The 17,685-nt window shown below is 59.8% G+C and overlaps 2 protein-coding genes across 8 annotated transcripts in view; one reads left to right on the forward strand and one right to left on the reverse strand.

Moving 5' to 3' along the window:
* Positions 1 to 8,791, forward strand: part of GAB2 (GRB2 associated binding protein 2) — a 172,753-nt gene extending 163,962 nt beyond the window's left edge. For 2 of the 3 annotated variants that reach the window (XM_065937011.1, XM_065937012.1), the window contains 7 exons: positions 200 to 792; positions 1,818 to 1,912; positions 2,943 to 3,207; positions 4,893 to 4,983; positions 5,222 to 5,324; positions 6,821 to 6,946; positions 7,751 to 8,791. In XM_065937011.1, coding sequence (XP_065793083.1) covers positions 200 to 792; positions 1,818 to 1,912; positions 2,943 to 3,207; positions 4,893 to 4,983; positions 5,222 to 5,324; positions 6,821 to 6,946; positions 7,751 to 7,894 — 1,417 coding nt within the window. In that variant the 3' untranslated portion in view covers positions 7,895 to 8,791. The remainder of the gene's footprint in view (positions 1 to 199; positions 793 to 1,817; positions 1,913 to 2,942; positions 3,208 to 4,892; positions 4,984 to 5,221; positions 5,325 to 6,820; positions 6,947 to 7,750) is intronic. The other variant, XM_065937010.1, reaches the window with a different exon arrangement.
* USP35 (ubiquitin specific peptidase 35) overlaps positions 1 to 17,685 on the reverse strand; it is a 79,577-nt gene that overhangs the window by 10,026 nt on the left and 51,866 nt on the right. The window contains exons 8-13 of one of the 5 annotated variants that reach the window (XM_065937008.1): positions 17,448 to 17,541; positions 16,426 to 16,532; positions 15,446 to 15,989; positions 15,368 to 15,391; positions 14,426 to 15,331; positions 12,247 to 13,280 (exon numbers count right to left, since the gene is read on the reverse strand). In XM_065937008.1, the coding sequence (XP_065793080.1) occupies positions 13,113 to 13,280; positions 14,426 to 15,331; positions 15,368 to 15,391; positions 15,446 to 15,989; positions 16,426 to 16,532; positions 17,448 to 17,541 (1,843 nt within the window). In that variant the 3' untranslated portion in view covers positions 12,247 to 13,112. Of the gene's footprint in view, positions 1 to 12,246; positions 13,281 to 14,425; positions 15,990 to 16,425; positions 16,533 to 17,447; positions 17,542 to 17,685 lie in introns of those variants that run through there. The other 4 variants (XM_065937007.1, XM_065937006.1, XM_065937005.1 and 1 more) reach the window with 4 other exon arrangements.

A 17,685-nucleotide genomic window follows, 5' to 3' on the forward strand; every position in this document is an offset into this window, starting at 1 on the left:
AAACTGCAGAGTATGATTTTAATCCCCATTCTTGCAGATGCACTTACTGAAGCTCAGAGAGAAGCTACGCTGTGTCCAGATAAGCCTCAGGCCCGCCAGCCTCCTCAGCTTGTGTTTGTTCCCCACCACGTCGCTGCAGCGGGTGTGGACACTCCCGCCAGCCTCCTCTAACCCCCGCGCCCCGCTTTCTGTCTCGTAGGAGTGCCAGCTTCTCTCAGGGCACCAGGGCCTCATTCCTCATGAGAAGCGACACAGCCGTGCAGAAACTTGCCCAGGGCAACGGGCACTGTGTCAACGGGGTCGGTGGTCAAGTCCATGGCTTCTACAGCCTCCCGAAGCCAAGCCGGCACAACGCCGAGTTCAGAGACAGTGCCTACGACCTCCCCCGGAGCCTGGCCGCCCACGGCCACACCAAGGGCAGCCTTACCAGCTCCGAGACGGACAACGAGGACGCGTATACCTTCAAGATGCCCAGCAGCACCCTGTGCCGGGAGTTTGGGGACCTCCTGGTGGACAACGTGGACGCTCCGGCCACCCCGCTCTCAGCCTACCAGATCCCTAGGACGTTCATGCTGGACAAGAACCACAACGCCATGGCAGTGGCCACGCCTGGGGACTCGGCCATAGCTCCCCCGCCCCGGCCCCCCAAGCCAAGTCAGGCAGACACACCTCGATGGGGCAGCCCTCAGCAGAGACCCCCCATCGGGGAAGGCAGCAGATCGGTCTCTGCCGCCGCCACCATCCCCAGGCGTAACACCCTCCCAGCCATGGACAACAGCCGGCTTCACCGAGGTCAGTGTGAGCACTCGCTCACCCAGAGGGAGTAGGAGGAAGGGAGGGGGAACAGGGGACTCGGCATTATATGAGCTCTCGCCATCCAGGCCAAGGGGGCTTAAGGCCCACCTCGGTCAGGCATGCTCACAGGTTTAGGCATCTTCTCACCCCAGGCCTTTCCTAGCTGGGCCCCCAACCCTGGAGGCTCTTGGTGAACACCACAGTGGCAAGAGTTTAGCAGATCCTGCCTGAGAGAAGTTACTGTTCTTCTAAGGAATCAGAACATTCTTGGTTAACCACATTACAACGTATTATGGGTTTAGAGGTCCGGATCGTAGTCTTTTACTCACTTATAAATCAAATGAAAGATTTCAAAAATAAATTTAGAAGACTAGTCCAAACTGGAGCCAAACCTTTGTGGACCAACAGACTATTAAAATTAGATCTGCAAAATATTTTCTAAGCCACATTTGCATCTCTGGTTAAAGTCTGAACGTCTATTTGAAGTGTTTAAATTCTACTGTCGCTTATTTCCCACTGACAGTATTCCAACTCTGCATGTGACCTCCTCCGTTTGATGAAAAAGTAGAATGATACTAATCTCTTCCATTTTGCATCTTGCTAATAACCCTGTAGCTGGGCTTCCCAGGTGGCTCAGCAGTAAAGAATCCACCTGCCAGTACAGGAGACGTGGATTCGATCCCTGGGTTGGGAGGATCCCCTGGAGAAGGAAGGGCAACCCACTCCACTATTCTTGCCTGAAAATCCCGTGAACAGAGGAGCCTGGTGGGCTACAGTCCACAGAGTTGCAAGAGTTGGACAATACTTAGCGACTAAACAACACTGGAGCTATGTCCAGAAGCCCAGGAGGAATGTGTGAGTTGAGGAGTGATGTGGCAGAAGCAATACCTTGTCTTAGGAATTGAGAGCGGTATCTTCTGGAGCAGCAGTTACGATCCTGAGCGACACTGGGGAGGGTGTGGGAAAGTGCCAGCACAGGGACCAGCTCTGAGTTCTCAGGGGTCTTCCTTCCTCTGCCACAGCTTCTTCCTGCGAGTCCTACGACTACCCGCAGCGTGGTGGAGACAGTGCCGGCCGGCCTGCCGAGTCCATGAGCGATGCAGTCAGCGCTTTCCTGGTGAGTGGGGTTGAATCAGGGGTCCTTAAGGCAGCTCAGGTGGATTAAAGCTCACCGCCATGGAACTGAAACCACAGCCCAAAAACATGACGGCATCTACCTCCTAGGGGTCTGCCTTGCTTCTTTGTTCAGAACCCCTGGATTGGAAAGATGCACGTATCCTGGTCTGGAAGAAATGTGTGTACTTAGGTGCCCTAGACAAGGAGGCTTATCACCGAGGGTGAGCAGGGAGGGTCTAGAATGCAGGGGACGCAGGCGCTGGGATGTGGCTGTCCGGCAGCACCCCAACCGTGAGGTCCCACCATGGGCGTGAGACCCCAGGCAGGGGTGGTGCTCAGAGTCGGGCTCAGCGACAGGATGGTGTCAGAGCAGCATCCCAGGCCGCCGTCAGGAGGGGGTCGATGCCAGCCCTGCTGGGTGTCAGGCCCAGCTCTGCTGATGAGGGCCTGCCTTCAGGTTCCCTGGGAAGATGGTGAACATAAGCAGCTTAGTTATTGTATATGCATCCCGATAGACAGGGCGGGAGTGAGAGGAAGACTGTGGCCAGGGTGGTGGCCGCTCTGCCTGCAGTCTGGTGGTCACACTGAGAGCTGCCCCGGGGAAGCACGCCCGCCCAGGCCTCGCCTGCCAGCGCCAAGGCCCCTTGGAGGCTCCTTGCCCTGCCCAGGGCCTGAGCTGCTGACCTCCAATGAGGAGTGTGGGCTTGGGGCAGGGGGGGTTCTGAACCAAACCTGTGACCCAGGGACTGTGCTGTCCTCTGACTTGGTCAGGCAGCCAGAAAGCCTTGTGGATGTTTTATACAAGGTTTATCACAAATTATACGTAAGCTCCAAGGGATCATGGAAGCTAGAAGAGACCCACAGGCTTCATTTGTTCCTGTCGCCCCGCTGCTTTCTTACCTGGTTTTCCCAGGGTCTGCCTTATAAGCTTCACAGTGCACCCAGCTCCACCTTCTCTTACCCTGTGTACAGATCTGCACCCTCTCCTGTTTCCTCTCCCTTGTAACAGTGGTATTTCTCTCCACTTCTAGCCAGCGAAAGCAGTCGTGGGTCGATCAGACAGCACCAACTCTGAGGACAACTACGTGCCCATGAACCCAGGCTCCTCCACCCTGCTGGCTTTGGAGCGAGCTGGTGATAACTCCCAGAGTGTCTACATCCCCATGAGCCCAGGGCCACATCACTTTGACCCGCTCGGCTACCCCTCCTCAGCCCTCTCTCTGCACCGAGGCTCCAGCAGAGGGAGTGAGATCCAGCCACCCCCTGTAAATCGCAACCTCAAACCTGACCGGAAGGGTAAGTCACCTGTTTCCCCCGCCCAGCTCTGGGCACTCTTCAGAGACTGTGCGTTCATTTAGGGATCCCGTGGATCCTAAACTTGCCTTGCAAGGAAGTGACAGCCTCTGAAGCCTAAACCGCCCCAAATACACACAGCAGGTGCACACGCACACACATTACACACTCTTTCTCCAAATTCATCCCAGTAGGGACTGGCTACCAGAATGCAGAAGTGCAGGGATCAGAAAGACAGGATGGATTCAGGTTGCAGCCTGCCACCTGCTAACATGTGATTGTAAATGAATCCTTCTCTGTCTCTGTGCCTTGCTTCTCATCTGTGATGTGGGAAGTATGAAACATTTGAATCAGTTCTAATGAGGTGGATGAAACTGGAGCCTATTATACAGAGTGAAGTAAGTCAGAAAGAAAAACACCAATACAGTATATTAACGCATATATATGGAATTTAGAAAGATGGTAACAACGACCCTATATTAGAGACAGCAAAAGAGACACAGATATAGAGAACAGACTTTTGGACTCTGTGGGAGAAAGCAAGGGCGGGATGATTTGAGAGAATAGCATTGAAACATGTATATTACCATGTGAAATAGATCACCAGTCCAAGTTCAATGCACGAGACAGGGCACTCAAAGCCAGTGCCGTGGGACAACCCCGAGGTATGGGATGGGAGGGGAGGTGGGAGGGGGGTTTGAGATGGGGGACACATGTACACCCATGGCTGATTCAGGTCAATGTATGGTAAAAACCACTGCAATATTGCAAAGTAATTAGCCTCTAATTAAATACATAAATTAATTTTTTAAAAATATGCCTATCAGAGACATTGAGGGCATAGACAATATATCTTAATGTGCTTCACGGTGTTTGAAATGCAGCTCAAGGATAAGGGATTTTTATTAGCTCTAGGGCTAAAAAAGGTAGAACTGACAGTGTTCCATTAAAAGATACACTCTGCTATAAAAGGAAGGACTGAGCTCTCAAACTAGGTAGATGTGCTTCCTAGGTGTGTGACTGAGTAAATCATGTGAATTCTCCGAACCTCTGGTTTTCTTATCTGTGAAGTAGGGATGGTCATGCCTACTTCCTGGGTTTGTTCAGAAGGAAAGCATCTAGGACATTGACTGGTACATTTAGACCAGGAAGAAGAACTGCAGTTCAAGTTCCAGGTCTGCCCTGACCCCATTCTGCAGGCAGGGACTCGGGGAGAAACAGAGTCATTGGACAGACAAAAGCCCCCTTGGGTCTGGTTGGCAGGGAATGCAGAGCTCAGCATTTGAATCGGGGCCTTCAGGGCCTTGTGACATTCACCTTCTTCCATAGAAGGCTCCACAGTCCTGGCCCAGAAGTGGCAGGGGGGGTCCATGGTGGCCTTCTCCATGACGTTTCAGATATCATCTCTTGTTTTCATTCTCAGTCACAAATGTTGTCCCAGCCCATGTGCCCATTTTAGATCTGAAAGTGTGATTACCATCAGTACAGTGTGAGGAATAGATAATTTGGTATCTGAAGACATGACTTCATGAGCAGAGATCATATAACCTCACAGAGCCTGGGTCTCCCCATGGATAACTGGGCTGAGTAGGAAGGACTTTAAATGCACTTGTGTGTTAGGTGTAAGGGTCTGTATGTGTGGCCTTGCCATCATTGGCTGATGAATCAACTTTCTGTTCCTGCTGCAGCAAAGCCAACACCACTTGACCTGAGAAACAACACCGTCATCGACGAGCTCCCCTTCAAGTCCCCTGTCACCAGATCTTGGTCCAGGGCCATGTGAGTGTCTGTCTGTGGACGCGAGAGCTTGGAATGGGGCAATGGGTTGGTGAGTGGAACAGGTCACCACATTCCTGATGCTGTTGGTAGCTCAGGGCTTTGCTTCCTCTTCTGTGATGAAGGGAGAACAGTCCCTGCTCCGTGTCAGATCTTAGTCTGATAATGGAGGCCAGAGGTCCAGGGCCTGGCGGGAGGCTGGCCATGCCCAGGGTTTACCCCCTGTCTTCCCCCCCAACAGCCACTCCTTCAACCCCAGCTCCTCCCAGTACTGCCGCCCCATCTCTACTCAGAGCATCACCAGCACCGACTCCGGAGACAGTGAAGAGAACTACGTCCCTATGGTGAGTCCTCCCCGCACTTCCCAGCTCGCTGACTCCCCTGGCCCCAGGGCAGTGTGCTGCTACCCGTCTGTCTGTCTGTCTGGAGTACATACGTGTCAGTTACTGTGGGGTCATCAGCAGAGGCAAGGAAGACACGGTCCCTGCCCTCAGGGAGGAGAGGAGGCCTGCCTCTCTCCGACTGTAACCCAGGCAGTGTGGTCAGTGCCCTGGGGGGTGGTGTTATGGGGGCGCACCCACAGGACGGGCGATCTCAGCAGGGTGGGGAAGGGGAGGCGCTTGGGCAGAGGTGGTCGTGGATGGGGACACGGAGAGTGACAGTCATTAACTCAGGCTGAAGGTGGGGACGACCAGCGGGGAGGCTGGCCTAGAAGTCAGACCACGAACGACCCCGAATGCTGTCTCCAGAAGCCTGCACTTGTCCCGTGGGGGCCATGCAAGGGTCTGCAGGCCGGGCGGTTAGATAGTGTTTCAGAATAGTCATCAGAGGGGCCTGCAGGGAAGAACTGGGGCAGCTTCCCAAGTTAACCCCCTTGTTCCATCCTGTTAAAACTTTTCAGAAGCAAAAGGTCTCCTCATTGTCTCATCCTGTTTTCCCCGTGACCGGGAGGAGGTGTGGGAGTATGAGCGCCCACGGAGTGTCTGCCCCGCGGCGGGGAAGTGCACGTGTGTGCGCCTCGGGGTGGGGGGCTCACAGAGGCGTGGGCCACGGGGATCCCCAGGGCACAGCCGCACAGACGTGAGAGACACGTGGACACATGGACACGTGGACAGACAGACATGTGAGAGACGCACAGACATATGAGAGACACACAGACACATGGACAAGCAGAGCGCGAACCCACCCGTCCAGTGAAGGAGCCGACAGGCAGCACAGGACTGTCGCCTTCCTCACGAGAAGGCGGCCTCAGGAGACAGCCAGACACGCCGGCCTCCGCGCCGGTGAGACCGGCCCTGCAGTGGGGCATCCGAGGGCTGCTGGGGGCCAGGGCTTCGCGCCGCCTGGTGACGAGGGCCCTCTCTAGCGACCCTCGAGGAGCCGGGACGGGGGGTGGCCAGGCTGCTGCGGGTGACTGCCCCGCTCCGGGCCGTGGTGGGCGCCCCAGAGAAGCAGGGCTGGTCCAGCGCACACGGGGCACGTGCTCCTTTCTGAGGGCAGCGAGCCAGGGCCGGTCTGGGAGGGAGGGAGGGTGAGGCCCGGCCTGATGGGCAGCTCAGGCTGGAACGTCTCCCCGGCCCACCAGCTGTGCAGCCGTAGGCAAGCTGCTTCAACTTCTCTGAACCAATTTTATATTCATTGTTTAAAAAAAAGAGAGAAGTAATAATGCCTCCATCACAGGATTGTTGTGAGGGTTTAAACAGGAACCCGCACTGTCCCCGACACAGAGCAGGCCTTGGGTGAGCTGGCTGTTCTCACTCCCAGAGGCGTGTTTTTCCCCCGGTGGTGGGTTAGTCTACTTCCTGAAGTCACTAACAGTTTTTTCCCTCCTTTGTGATAGCAAAACCCTGTGTCTGCATCTCCCGTTCCCAGCGGCACCAACAGCCCAGCCCCTAAGAAGAGCACTGGCAGTGTGGATTATCTGGCCCTAGACTTCCAGCCGAGCTCCCCGAGCCCCCACCGCAAGGTGCCTGGGGTGGGCGTGGTGGCGGGGGGGGGGGGGGGGGGGGGTTGGTCCCGCTGAGCTCCTGGGGCCCTGGGGGGAGAGGTCTCGGAGGCCAGGTGCCTCGTCCGGCCCGGCTGGGCTGAGGCCTGGGTCTCAGGGGGCTCATGCGCTCTCAGCCTCAGCACTCAGGCACCCTGAGTCCACAGGCCCTCGTCCATCCACCCGTCCCTCCCCTTGCCATGTGGAAGGACACATGAGCGCACACAGAGACACGATCTGCTCAGGGTCACGTGTGAATCCGTGACAGAGCGGAGACGCGGGGATCGCGTGTCCCGGTCCTGAGCTCTTTGAGAACGCGCTGTCGGGGTGCAGCCTGGGAAAGGCGCCCCCTGCCCTCCCGGAAGCACACTTAGCTGCCCGGTCCCGACAGCAGCACTGACACTCCCCCTGACCCAGGGCGGCCGTGCGTGCCCACCGCGCGCCCCCACAGAGCCCTGCAGCTGGCCCTTGGTGGCACCCGGCCAACTCCCTCTCCTGGACAAGCGGCCACGGGGAGTGGGTGGAGGCCTGGACCCAGGGATGGGCCTGCGTCCCCTCAGAGCTGCAGCAGCAAGAGGGTTGGCAGGGGCTGTGGCATTGAGCAGGAGGAGGGCTGGTGCAGAGTGGAGGTCAGGCTCTACAGGCCACTTTCAGGGGGAAAAAACAGCTCAGAGGGGCAGGTGGAAGCCCACCTGCTTGCCCCAGACACCACTCGGGAAGAGCCGCGGGCTGCTCCCCGCATTACGGTAACTCACAGCCCCTTCACCTCCCTGGTCTGTCCCCCAGCCATCCACGTCATCGGTCACTTCTGACGAGAAGGTGGACTACGTCCAAGTGGACAAGGAGAAGACCCAGGCCCTGCAGAACACCATGCAGGAGTGGACAGATGTGCGGCAATCCTCGGAGCCCTCCAAGGGTGCCAAGCTGTGACGGCCCGCGCCCAGGGAGGGGCCCGGAGGCCCGTCTGCAGAGCCGGCCTCCGGTCTGCTCGCCCTTCGCCTCTGCAGCGCGCCCTCCTGCCCACCTCCTCTCTCCTCTGCCACTCTGGCCTTCAGAGCACTTGGCATCAGGGACCCTGACCCCTTCCCCCTGGGAGGCGAGGGCCTGATCGAGGCACTTCTCCGCCCTCTCTGGGCCCACCTTTGATTTTTATCAGCAATGGCCATCCTACCTTAGTTAGAGCTCTTGCCAAAAAGCATCCTCAAGCCTCCGCCTGCCCTTCAGACCCGAATATCTACCGGACGTGTGGGGGCGGGGCCGCGGCTCTGAGCCGATTCCGCACCTCATCGTCCGGCTTCCAGCTACTGGGCTCCCCGCCTCGGCCCCGGAAGAGGCCACATCGTCCCGCTGACCAGGCGGCCAAGGAGCAGCAGGCCAGTGTGGATACGGACCACTTCGTCCCTGCCTCCCTTGGCAGGGGCGGGGCGAGGCCACCCAAAGGCGGAGGAGCCGTGGAGGAAGGTCAGAGGCGGTCTTGAGGGACAGAGGAATTCGAGCCCGAGACGCGGAAGGGCACTGCAGCCCCGCAGGGGTTTCGGGGCAGCCCCCCACTTTCAGGGGTGGGAGAGGTGGAAGGAGGGAGAGGCTGGGGATGACCGGCCACCGAGAACCCGGAGCGGGGCTCAGAGCCCGGGAGACGGGGAGACAGACGCTGCGGGGCCGGGCCCCCGGGACCGTGAAGGCACAGGCCCGCTCTGCCATCCGGGACAGAGCGCCGTGCCCCCGACCCCGCCAGCCCGGGGGCGCCGCGCTGGACAAGGCTTGGACTGTGCTGGGCGACACAGCGTGGATGGGGGCGCCGCATGGCGGGCGGGGCGGGTGGAGCCGTGGGGAGGTGACGCGGGGTGCAGGGTGGGCGTGTGGGGGGCGGGGTACCGAGGGGCCACCCTGGCACGGCCTGGGCGGAGGCACACGGCGGTGCCCGGGGCTGGCATGGAGACGGCGCAGCAAGTGAGCTTCTGTAAGACGGGCGGCGCGGCGGGGGCGGCTGAGAGTGGGAGTGGGGGCTGTGGGGGCTCTGGGAGGTCCACCCAGCGCGCCTGTTGGAGAGAGAGCCCCCGGCAGTGCCGCGGAGACGCAGGCTGAGCAGAAAGGTAGCGGTGACGCCGCTCTCGGGGCAGCTGGCCTGGTGGCAGGCGAGGGCAGTTCCCAGGACTGACGGGACGGCGGGCAGAACAGAGCCCCGAGCACGTGGCAGGGTGACCGGTGGCTGGTGCCCTCGGACTGAGGTTTGGGCAGGGCCCACGGAAGGTTGGGGTTGTGGCCTGGTGCCAGGGCACCCCCAGTTGCTCTGTGGAGTCCCAGGTGCCCTGTTGGACTCAGGCCTGGCTACAGGGACAGGAGAGGAGAGGGCAGGGCTAGAAGGGCCCCCAGGTCGGTGTCACCCTCTGCCCTCTGCCAGGACAGAAGGGGGCGTCCCCCTAGGCTCCCTCTCCCAAGCCTGGGGAGGGAGACGCTCTTATGTTAGAGTTCTTGGACAAATTTTTTAAAAGTTTCAGAGGCAGCTGGGCGAACCAGACGTTTCACCCTACTCTGGGGAGAACAGACCTTCTTCCTCCAAAAGAAATGAGTTCCGACCCTACCTAAGGGAGATGGCTACTGCTCTCACCCCCTCAGCAGCCTGAGGGCTGACCGTGCCCCGTCCTGGGAGAGACGGTCTCAACAGGTGAGAACTCCTCCTAGTATTAGTCACATCAACTCAGTTAAGTGATGGCAGCGGCTGCTGTGGCCAGCTCTGGACTGGGCACTGAGGACACAGGAGTTAATCAGACTTTGTGTTTGAGAAGGTCGCGCTGGATGAGAAAAAAAGACAAGGACACGTCGCTGATGGCCATGAGAGACTCAAAGCTGGGGATGTGCGAGAAGTCAAGGCCACTTCTCCAGGAGGCTGGTGTGCGGGCGGGAGTGGGGAGGTGTGCAGATCAGGGAATGTGGTTTCTAGGAAAAGCGGGTGCCTGAGTTGGCCGGAGGGGAAGAAGGGTCAGATTTTTAGGGGAAGGAGGGTGGGTCTGGGCTCCAGGGGAGGAAGACAGAGAGACTTGTGCATTGGGAACAAAAGACCTTTGGGAGTATGGGCCCGGCCCAGGCCCTTAGCAGCAGCAAGGCCTTGGTGTTCGCACAGATGAAGTGGTGATGGTGGCAGTGGCCTCCCCTGGGCAGGGTTTGGTAGGGCCCTCTGCAGACTGTCTCATATGGCAGAGCTTTGAATGGTAGCCTCACCCCACCCCAGAGGCTACAGGTGGGCCCAGGTATGGATGCATCAGTTCCCAGCATCGTCCCCTGTTGATCATCAGGTGCCCTAATGATGTCAGTGTTTTCTGAATGTGCCATAAGGTGAGTGAGACTGGCTGGAGTCTCGAGAGACGGAGGTGTTCAAATCTAACCTCCAAGGAGGCCTCCCTCCAGCTCTTCATTCTTCCAACCCCCAAACCCTTAGAGTGGAGGCGGGAGCAGAGACCAGAGGAAGTACAAGAGAAGCAGAGAATGCTGAAAGCAGACTTGGGGCTCAAGCCCCAAGTCCCAGGTGTCTAACGTTCCCGTCTGTGGCTCAGAGTTCACTTCTGTTGGTGGCCTGGCGCAGACGGAGACCCCAGGAGGCCCCGCGTCCGGCCAGCAGAGCCCCCTCCTGCCTGGGGCTCCCAGGAGCAGCAGCTGTCTCCCATTCCAGCTCCTCGGCTCCTCGGGGTTAAGGGCAGGGAGGGGTGCTTGCAGGGAGCTGTGTCTCCTCCCCACCTCCGCGGGGTCAGCTGGGCCTTGAGGCGCTCCTGTGACTGCTCCCTGCTCTGTGACCTGTGTCAAGGGCCAGTTAACCCAGTGCCCTCCCTAGACCTGACTGCAGTAACTTTTACACTCGAAACCGTTCAACTGCGTCCCATCCCTAGGACAGAAGCACAACGGTTCTCAACCTGCCCCGGGGTTAAGGCCCCCAGCTGTGACCACCCCGCCCTGCCCTGCCCACGGCCCTCTGACAGAGCTCCGGAAGCTGGAAGCAAGCGCGGGGCAGGAGGGAAGTCGGCACGTCCTTCCCCTCTCCGTCCATCTGTCCGTCTGCACACAGCGAGGGTCAGAGGCTGCGCACAGGAGCGCTCAAGCCGCCGCCTTCCGAAACTCACTCAGCTCTTCGGGGGGCCAGGTGGGCTGCCTACCGAGGGGCTGGCGCGTGATATTTGGTGGTGTGTGTTCCTACGTGTTTGTTGGTTACATGTGTCTTGAAATGTAGAATCATTTCCCACAGAATCGTTGCTTTGTCGAGAAGAGAAAACGGACTAGAAGCAGCCCAGTCTTAGGTTTCTGGCCCTGTTACCATTTAAAATTGACATTTAATTTTTCAAATCGCTGTTGGTGCCTAATCACTTAAGTTATTAATTTATTGTTTTCTTTTTAAAAAAAAAATTTGTAACATGTATTTATCCTGTGAGTAGGTCTGGGGAGGGATGGGAATGCGTTCTCAGGCGTCCTGTTTTGGTACAGGCCTGGAGCTTGCAGGGCCCTTGTTACTGTGGTGGTGGAGCTGGACGACAATAAAGTCCGTGAGAAGCAAGCAGAGAGGGCTGCAGCGTCTGCCTCATCCGGGGCGGGGGCGGGCTGCGGGCTTGCACAGGACACCCGTCCTCGACCAGACATCCGCCCCCATCCCTGGCTACTCCACCTTCCGCTCAACAGGAGACAATTGGGGACCTTTCTTGGCTGTGGGGAGAAGTGTGAGTCCTCCTTACCTTGGAATCTGTATTCCTGGTGTGTGAAATGGAAGTAATAGCGACCCCTACCAGTTCATCTTTCTTAAAAGGCGCGTTGGACCAGAGAGGTGAGTTCTGAGCATGACCGTTCGGTCTCTGACAGCCCACCTGAACTGGTCCCTGAGTCTCGGGGCTCCGTGAGCTTTGGGGCCAAACCTCAGCTCTTCCACTGTAGCCCAGGAAGCCCCCCCACCCAGGGCCACAGGGGTAAGAAAGGAGTGTGGGAGCAGTCGCGAGCTCGGGGCAGCCCGGAGCTGATCGATGAGTCCCTCCACAGTGTTCTGTCCGGGTGGCCCCCAGCCTGTGCACCCACCCCGTCCAGAGCCAAGCCCCCCAATCCGGGCACATCCCCGCCACCAGACCAGGCCTCACGTTTACACAGCACTTCCGTGCAGAACACATTCACCTCCCCTGATGCAGCACGCAGGTCAGCACGCAGGTCAGCAGGGCAAAGGGGTGTCCCTGCCTTCCTGCCCAGACACGGCGAGAAGTCATGGACAGCACGGGAAGAATCACAGCTTTAAAGGCTTCAGAGAACCTCTTTTTATTCCTGTTTGAGACCCTGGTTCTCTCCTCTCCATTTAGAAAGGGTACAGCAGCGTCAGGCACAATGAGGTCAGTATCTGCTCCTCACCAGACCGCCCCCACCGGCCCCGGGGACAATGCCCAACAGCTGAGGCGCTGAGCCAGCCAGCATCCCTCAGGACAGATGTCATGAGACACACATACTTGCAGTAAAATAACGACTCTCTCTTGTACCCAGAAGGGGGGATCTCAGGCACTGAGGCGGGAGAGGGGGCTAAGGGGCCGTCCTTCGTCCTGCGTTGCGGCTCGGTGTCAGGGGGCCCATCTCTGCTCCCATGCCAGGCTGCTTCCCACCTACGCCCCTCACAGGAAGGCAGCATCGGCACCCACGTACACCGCCTCAGTCCCCTCGGAGAAGCAAGAAGGCAGCCGGAGGGGCACCACGCAGCCCCCTTGTTTGTGCTGGGGCTTGGACCCTCCTCGGGTCCATACTAGAGAGACCCAGGATTGTCTGAAAGGAGCTAGGGAGGGAAGGGAACTGCTACTTGATGGCAAGCACGGGGCAGGGGCTGAGGCCCAGAATGTGTCCATCTCAGCATCTCCGAGCTGACCACAATTCTCGGGTGCAAGTCTTAAGGGGGCTGATCCCAGTGTCGGGGCCCGAGGGCCAGTTTAAGGGGCTCAGGTCTCACCTCCGTGTCTGAGTGTGCCCTCCAGGCTGAGGCCGGCAGCCTCTGCTCCATTGCTCTTGCCCTTGGAAGGGGCTGCCTCCACGGCCTCCCCCAGGCCCCATGTGGCCAAGCGCCTCTGCCTGGGACCTGGGCCACCCCCCCAGATCGTCTGTGGCACCCCCACAAGCGCAGGCAGGCCAGGGGTCGAGGGTCCCATTAGAAGACCAATCTGTGGAAGTCACCACCACCGCCACCTGCAGGGCTGCAGCCCCCGGGGGGACCTTTGTCCTCGTCTTTGTCTTCATCAAAGCCCCTCCGCCAGTGCGGGGACGCTGGGAGCGCAGAGATGTAGGCGGCCCTGCTCCGCGCCTCCTTCTCCTGCTCCTGGAAACACAGACGGGGATGGAGCAGGAGGCTTCAAATGTAGGCTCCAAAGCCAGTGCTCCTTTCACCGCCTGCCCCCGTGGCCACCCAGCCCTTCGGAGCTTCACCCCTGGGAAGGGCCCCCAGAGCCGGGCACAGAGGGGAGCCCCAGCTTCCCCCGCAGGGGCACTGCTGCTCAGCCGGAGGATGGGAGGGCCGGACCCACAGCCATCCCGTATCTAGGTTTCAAAACCATTCCTCCTCCCCTCCCAGTATAAGCTCCCAGCATCCTGGAGGACGCAGTCCAGAGACTTCCAAGGTCACCTCCTACCCCACCGGGACCTCCCTGCAGGCTTCCTGATGCAACTGTCCGGCTCACTGCCTCTCAGGAGGCACAGACTCTGCCGAGGAGAAAGCTCTCCCTCCTGCCGCACTGGGGCCGGCCCTGGAGACCCCTCGCCACTGGCCCCAGACCCATCTCCCCCTGAAGGACTCAGAAGAAATGGAAAAGCAGAACCAAGGTCCCCCACCCAGGTGCCGCTGGCCGGGGTCCTGGTGTGACCACCCCAGCTGTTTACGGCAGCACGCCTCACACTGCTTGGAGCCCTGGCTGTTCCAGTTGCTAAGTACTTTGATGCCACCCTAGACTCTCGGGAGTGGAGTCGAGGGCACAGTGAGAGGGCGACCCTCCCAAAGGCCTTCCCCACCGGCTCGGATCCACTAGCTCACTCACAGAGTCCCTCCTCCAGCACGCGACAGCTTAATAAAGAAATGGTCGTTCCTAATGTGTGTTGGAAAGAACCCTGATGCTGGGAAAGATCGGAGAGAGGAGAGGGGGAGGAGAAGGGGGCGACCGAGGATGAGACGGTTGGATGGCATCACCGACTGCATGGCCATGAGTTTGAGTAAGCTCTGGGGGTTGGTGATGGACAGGGAGGCCTGGCATGCTGCAGTCCATGGGGTCGCAGAGTCGGACATGACTGACTGGCTGAACTGAACTGAATGTGTGTCCCTCTAAAGCAGAGGGTCTGTCTGGCCCACTGATTTCTTTTTCCCCAGCACTAAGTGGGATGAGTGGATCAAAGGAAAAAGGAAAAGACTCTGAGAGAGGAGCAGCCACTTATCCAAGCCGGTGGGCTGCTGGAAGCACATGGGGGTCTGCTCACCTGCAGGAAAAGGATGTTGTCTTTGGAAATGGCTTCCATCAAGTCCTTGTGGAGGGTGGGTTCTGCCCGGGCGCGGGGGGAGCCGGGCTCGGCTTCGGACCCCTCCTCGGGTCGCTGCCGGTAGAAGAGCACGTAGGCCGTGTCCTTGGGGAAGAAGGAGGTGACGTTGCTGACAGACTCGAAGGAGGAGAAGGACACGCGGGTGTCGTTGAACAGGTACCACTGGTTGTCGGGCTCCGGCCGCTCGGCGGCCCCCGGGGCCGGGGCGGGGCGGGCGGCGCCCTCGCGGGCGTAGCAGTAGTAGTGGCCGCTCTCGGAGGACAGCCCCGAGTGCACCACGACGCTGCACAGGTCGTAGGCCTGGCCCCGGCCCCCGGCCAGCGGCAGGCGCAGCAGCAGCGGCACCGACACGTCGTCCAGGATCTTGCGGCGCCGCATGGTGCGCAGGTCGAAGGAGAAGCGCAGCAGCGTCAGGATGAGGTAGCGCGGGCCCTGGCTCAGCTCCACCACCTTCTCGGCGTCCTGCAGGGACGCGCACGACTCGCAGTGGTAGCGGTTCTCCGACGTCAGCCTCTCGGGCGACAGGAAGTAGTTGACCAGGTCCAGGACCGAGCGGGAGCTGTCCCCGGAGGCGGCCACAGCACTCCGGGGGGGCCCTGGGCCCGGGACGGCTGCTGCCGCCGCCCCTTCGGCCAACTCCTCCTTCTCGTCCCGGGCCTCCTTCTCCTCCTCCATCTCCTTCTCCTCCTTCACCTCCTCCTCCTCCTTCTCCTCCTCCTGCTCCTCCACTTTCTTCTTCACCGTCTCCTCCTCGTCCTGGACCACCCTCTCCTCCTCCTCCACCTTCTGCTCCTCCACCTTCTCCATCTCCTTCTCCTTCTCCACCTTCTCCATCTCTTTCTCCACCTTCTCCATCTCCTTCTCCTTCACCTTATCCTCCACCTTCTCCTTCACCTTCTCCTCCACCTTCTGCTTCACCTTCTCCTCCACCTTCTCCTCCTCCTCCACATTCTCCTCCACCTTCTCCTTCACCTTCTCCTCCTCCTTCACCTTCTCCTCCTTCTCCTCCTCCTTCTCTTCCTCTCCCGCCTCCTCCTCCTCCTCTGTGCTCTCCCCCTTCTCCACCTTCTCCTCCTGACCGCTCTGCCCCCCGAGGCCGTGGGGGCCCAGGCCTTCCATGTCCAGGATGGTGGGCGGGACGCCCCCCGTGATGCAGTGCTTCCTCTGCCTCCGAGGCCCGGCCCGGCTTGGCTCCTGGGAGCCGGTGTCCTCCGCGGGGAGCCCCACCGAGCCCAGGCGGCGGCGGCGGTGGTGGTGATGATGGTGGTGATGGCGGCGGCAGCGCTCGGGCGGGGGGAAGGCGAGCGAGAGGTCCGTGAAGGCCTCCTCCCTGGAGGAGACGTTGAGGCAGCGGAGGCAGCATATCCGCGTCACGATCTTGCCCCCGAACATCTTCTCCACGGAGGTGGCGCTCGGGCCGGGGGGCTCCTCGGGCGGAGAGGGCGAGCTCGACTGCTTGAGCTTCTGGCAGATCCTCGTCCCGGTCTTCTCCTCTTCGTGCAGCCTGGCGCAGGGAGCAAAGGGCTTTGGTCCACACTCAAGAGGGTCACACACAGGGAACACACGTGTGTACTAGGTGGCATCCGTGCGCATGCACTCAGAGGCCAGGCACGCAGGCTACATAGTTGGCCTGCATAAAGCTCATAGACCTGCCACAAAGAGCCGTGCGCGTGCCCTCTCAGAGCGCTAATGAGAAAACAAAAACGTGCACGCTCAGGCAAGCATACACACACTTGCCCTCCCTGGTCATGCTTCACGTCAGCACCTCCAGAACGTCCCCCAACCCGCCGCCCCGCCCCATCTTCTCCAACCATTCCACAAGCCCCGGGCCACACCCCAGTCTCCAGGAAGAGACAGCCCCGCCCAGGGGGACGGGGCTTCCCCACCAGCACCCTCTCCAGGCGGGGAGCTCGGAGCAGAGCCAGGCCCGGCCTCCCTACCGATCCAGCAGGTACTTCAGGTACTCCGAGCAGTCCTGCTGGGTGCCGGGGCTGAACCAGGGTGTCCAGGATGCAGACAGGAAGTTCTCTGGAGAAATGGCAGGCCGCTGCGTCCGAAGCGGGAGACACGGGTCAGGAGCTGGGGGGCCACTCACCAGCCAGCTCCACAGCGTCCCGGGCCTGAGGGTCGCCCTGGGGAGTCACTGCCCCAAACTCCCAGCCTCCCCATTCACTCCCAGCTGTCCATCCCAGCTGACTTTTCCCATCCTACCAAGTCCATGCCACCTAAGAGCACGGCATCAGGTCCAGGGAGAGGAGCAGTCCTCCAGGAGTCTGTTCTTCCCTTATTTGTTGCCATTCCCTCTGCCTGAGACACCCTTTCCCCTATCAGAAGCTTAGCTTGGAGTTCAAGTCCCAGATGCAGGGTCCCCTGTCCCACGGAGTCCTCCAAGGGCCACGATCCCCCTCATAATCAACCTCTCCCTGCCCTGCGTGGAAACCACACGTGCCTTGTTCTCTGCTGAGCCCTACGGCTGCAGTCTACAGGCCCTCTTCCCCACCAGGCTGCGCCCTGTGAAGGCATGACTGTGGCTGATGGCACCTCCGTGCCCCCCACCCATGCAGAGGGCCCGGTGCATGCCTGGTCAAGGCCTTTAGGTTCCATGAGGACAGAGGCAACGTGAATAAAACAAATACAGCCCTCAGGATGCCTGGCAGTGTGAGTGCTCCAAAATGACAGCCGGCCAACAGAGCGACACAACCTCATACAGTGGACTGGACCACCGACGGGAGCGACGTGGACAGCACCGCACCGGGGGCTCCACCAGCCCCTCTCCCGCCCAGTCAGGGCACTGAACCGGCCCCGTGGGCTCTGCCCGTGAACCCACGCCTGCCTGAACTGGGGCCCAACAGCTTACAGCAAGCCGGGGCCCAGAGACAGGAGCAGCCGGGTTCCGGTGAAGGGGAGGCGTCAGACCAGGCCTCCTCTCCAGCATCCCCCAAACCCTGCTCCCCACACTCACCTGGCTGTGCTCCAGGAAGGCAAAGAGCCACTGCAGCTTCGTCATCAAGGGCTGCGAGTTGTTTTCGGTCAAACGGAGCACACAGTGTCTGAAACTGCAAAACAGCGCACCCAGAGTTAAGCCGGGGTACCCAGAGGGCCTCTAACTCACCCACACTGTGGCAACCCAAGGCCTCCAGGCTGCAGGCAGGACAGACACTTGGAGCTCAACTCTGGGCCAGAAGCCGGGCAGGGGGGGC

The sequence above is a fragment of the Muntiacus reevesi genome, chromosome 5 (genome assembly GCF_963930625.1).
Source record: "Muntiacus reevesi chromosome 5, mMunRee1.1, whole genome shotgun sequence".
NCBI lineage: Eukaryota > Metazoa > Chordata > Mammalia > Artiodactyla > Cervidae > Muntiacus > Muntiacus reevesi.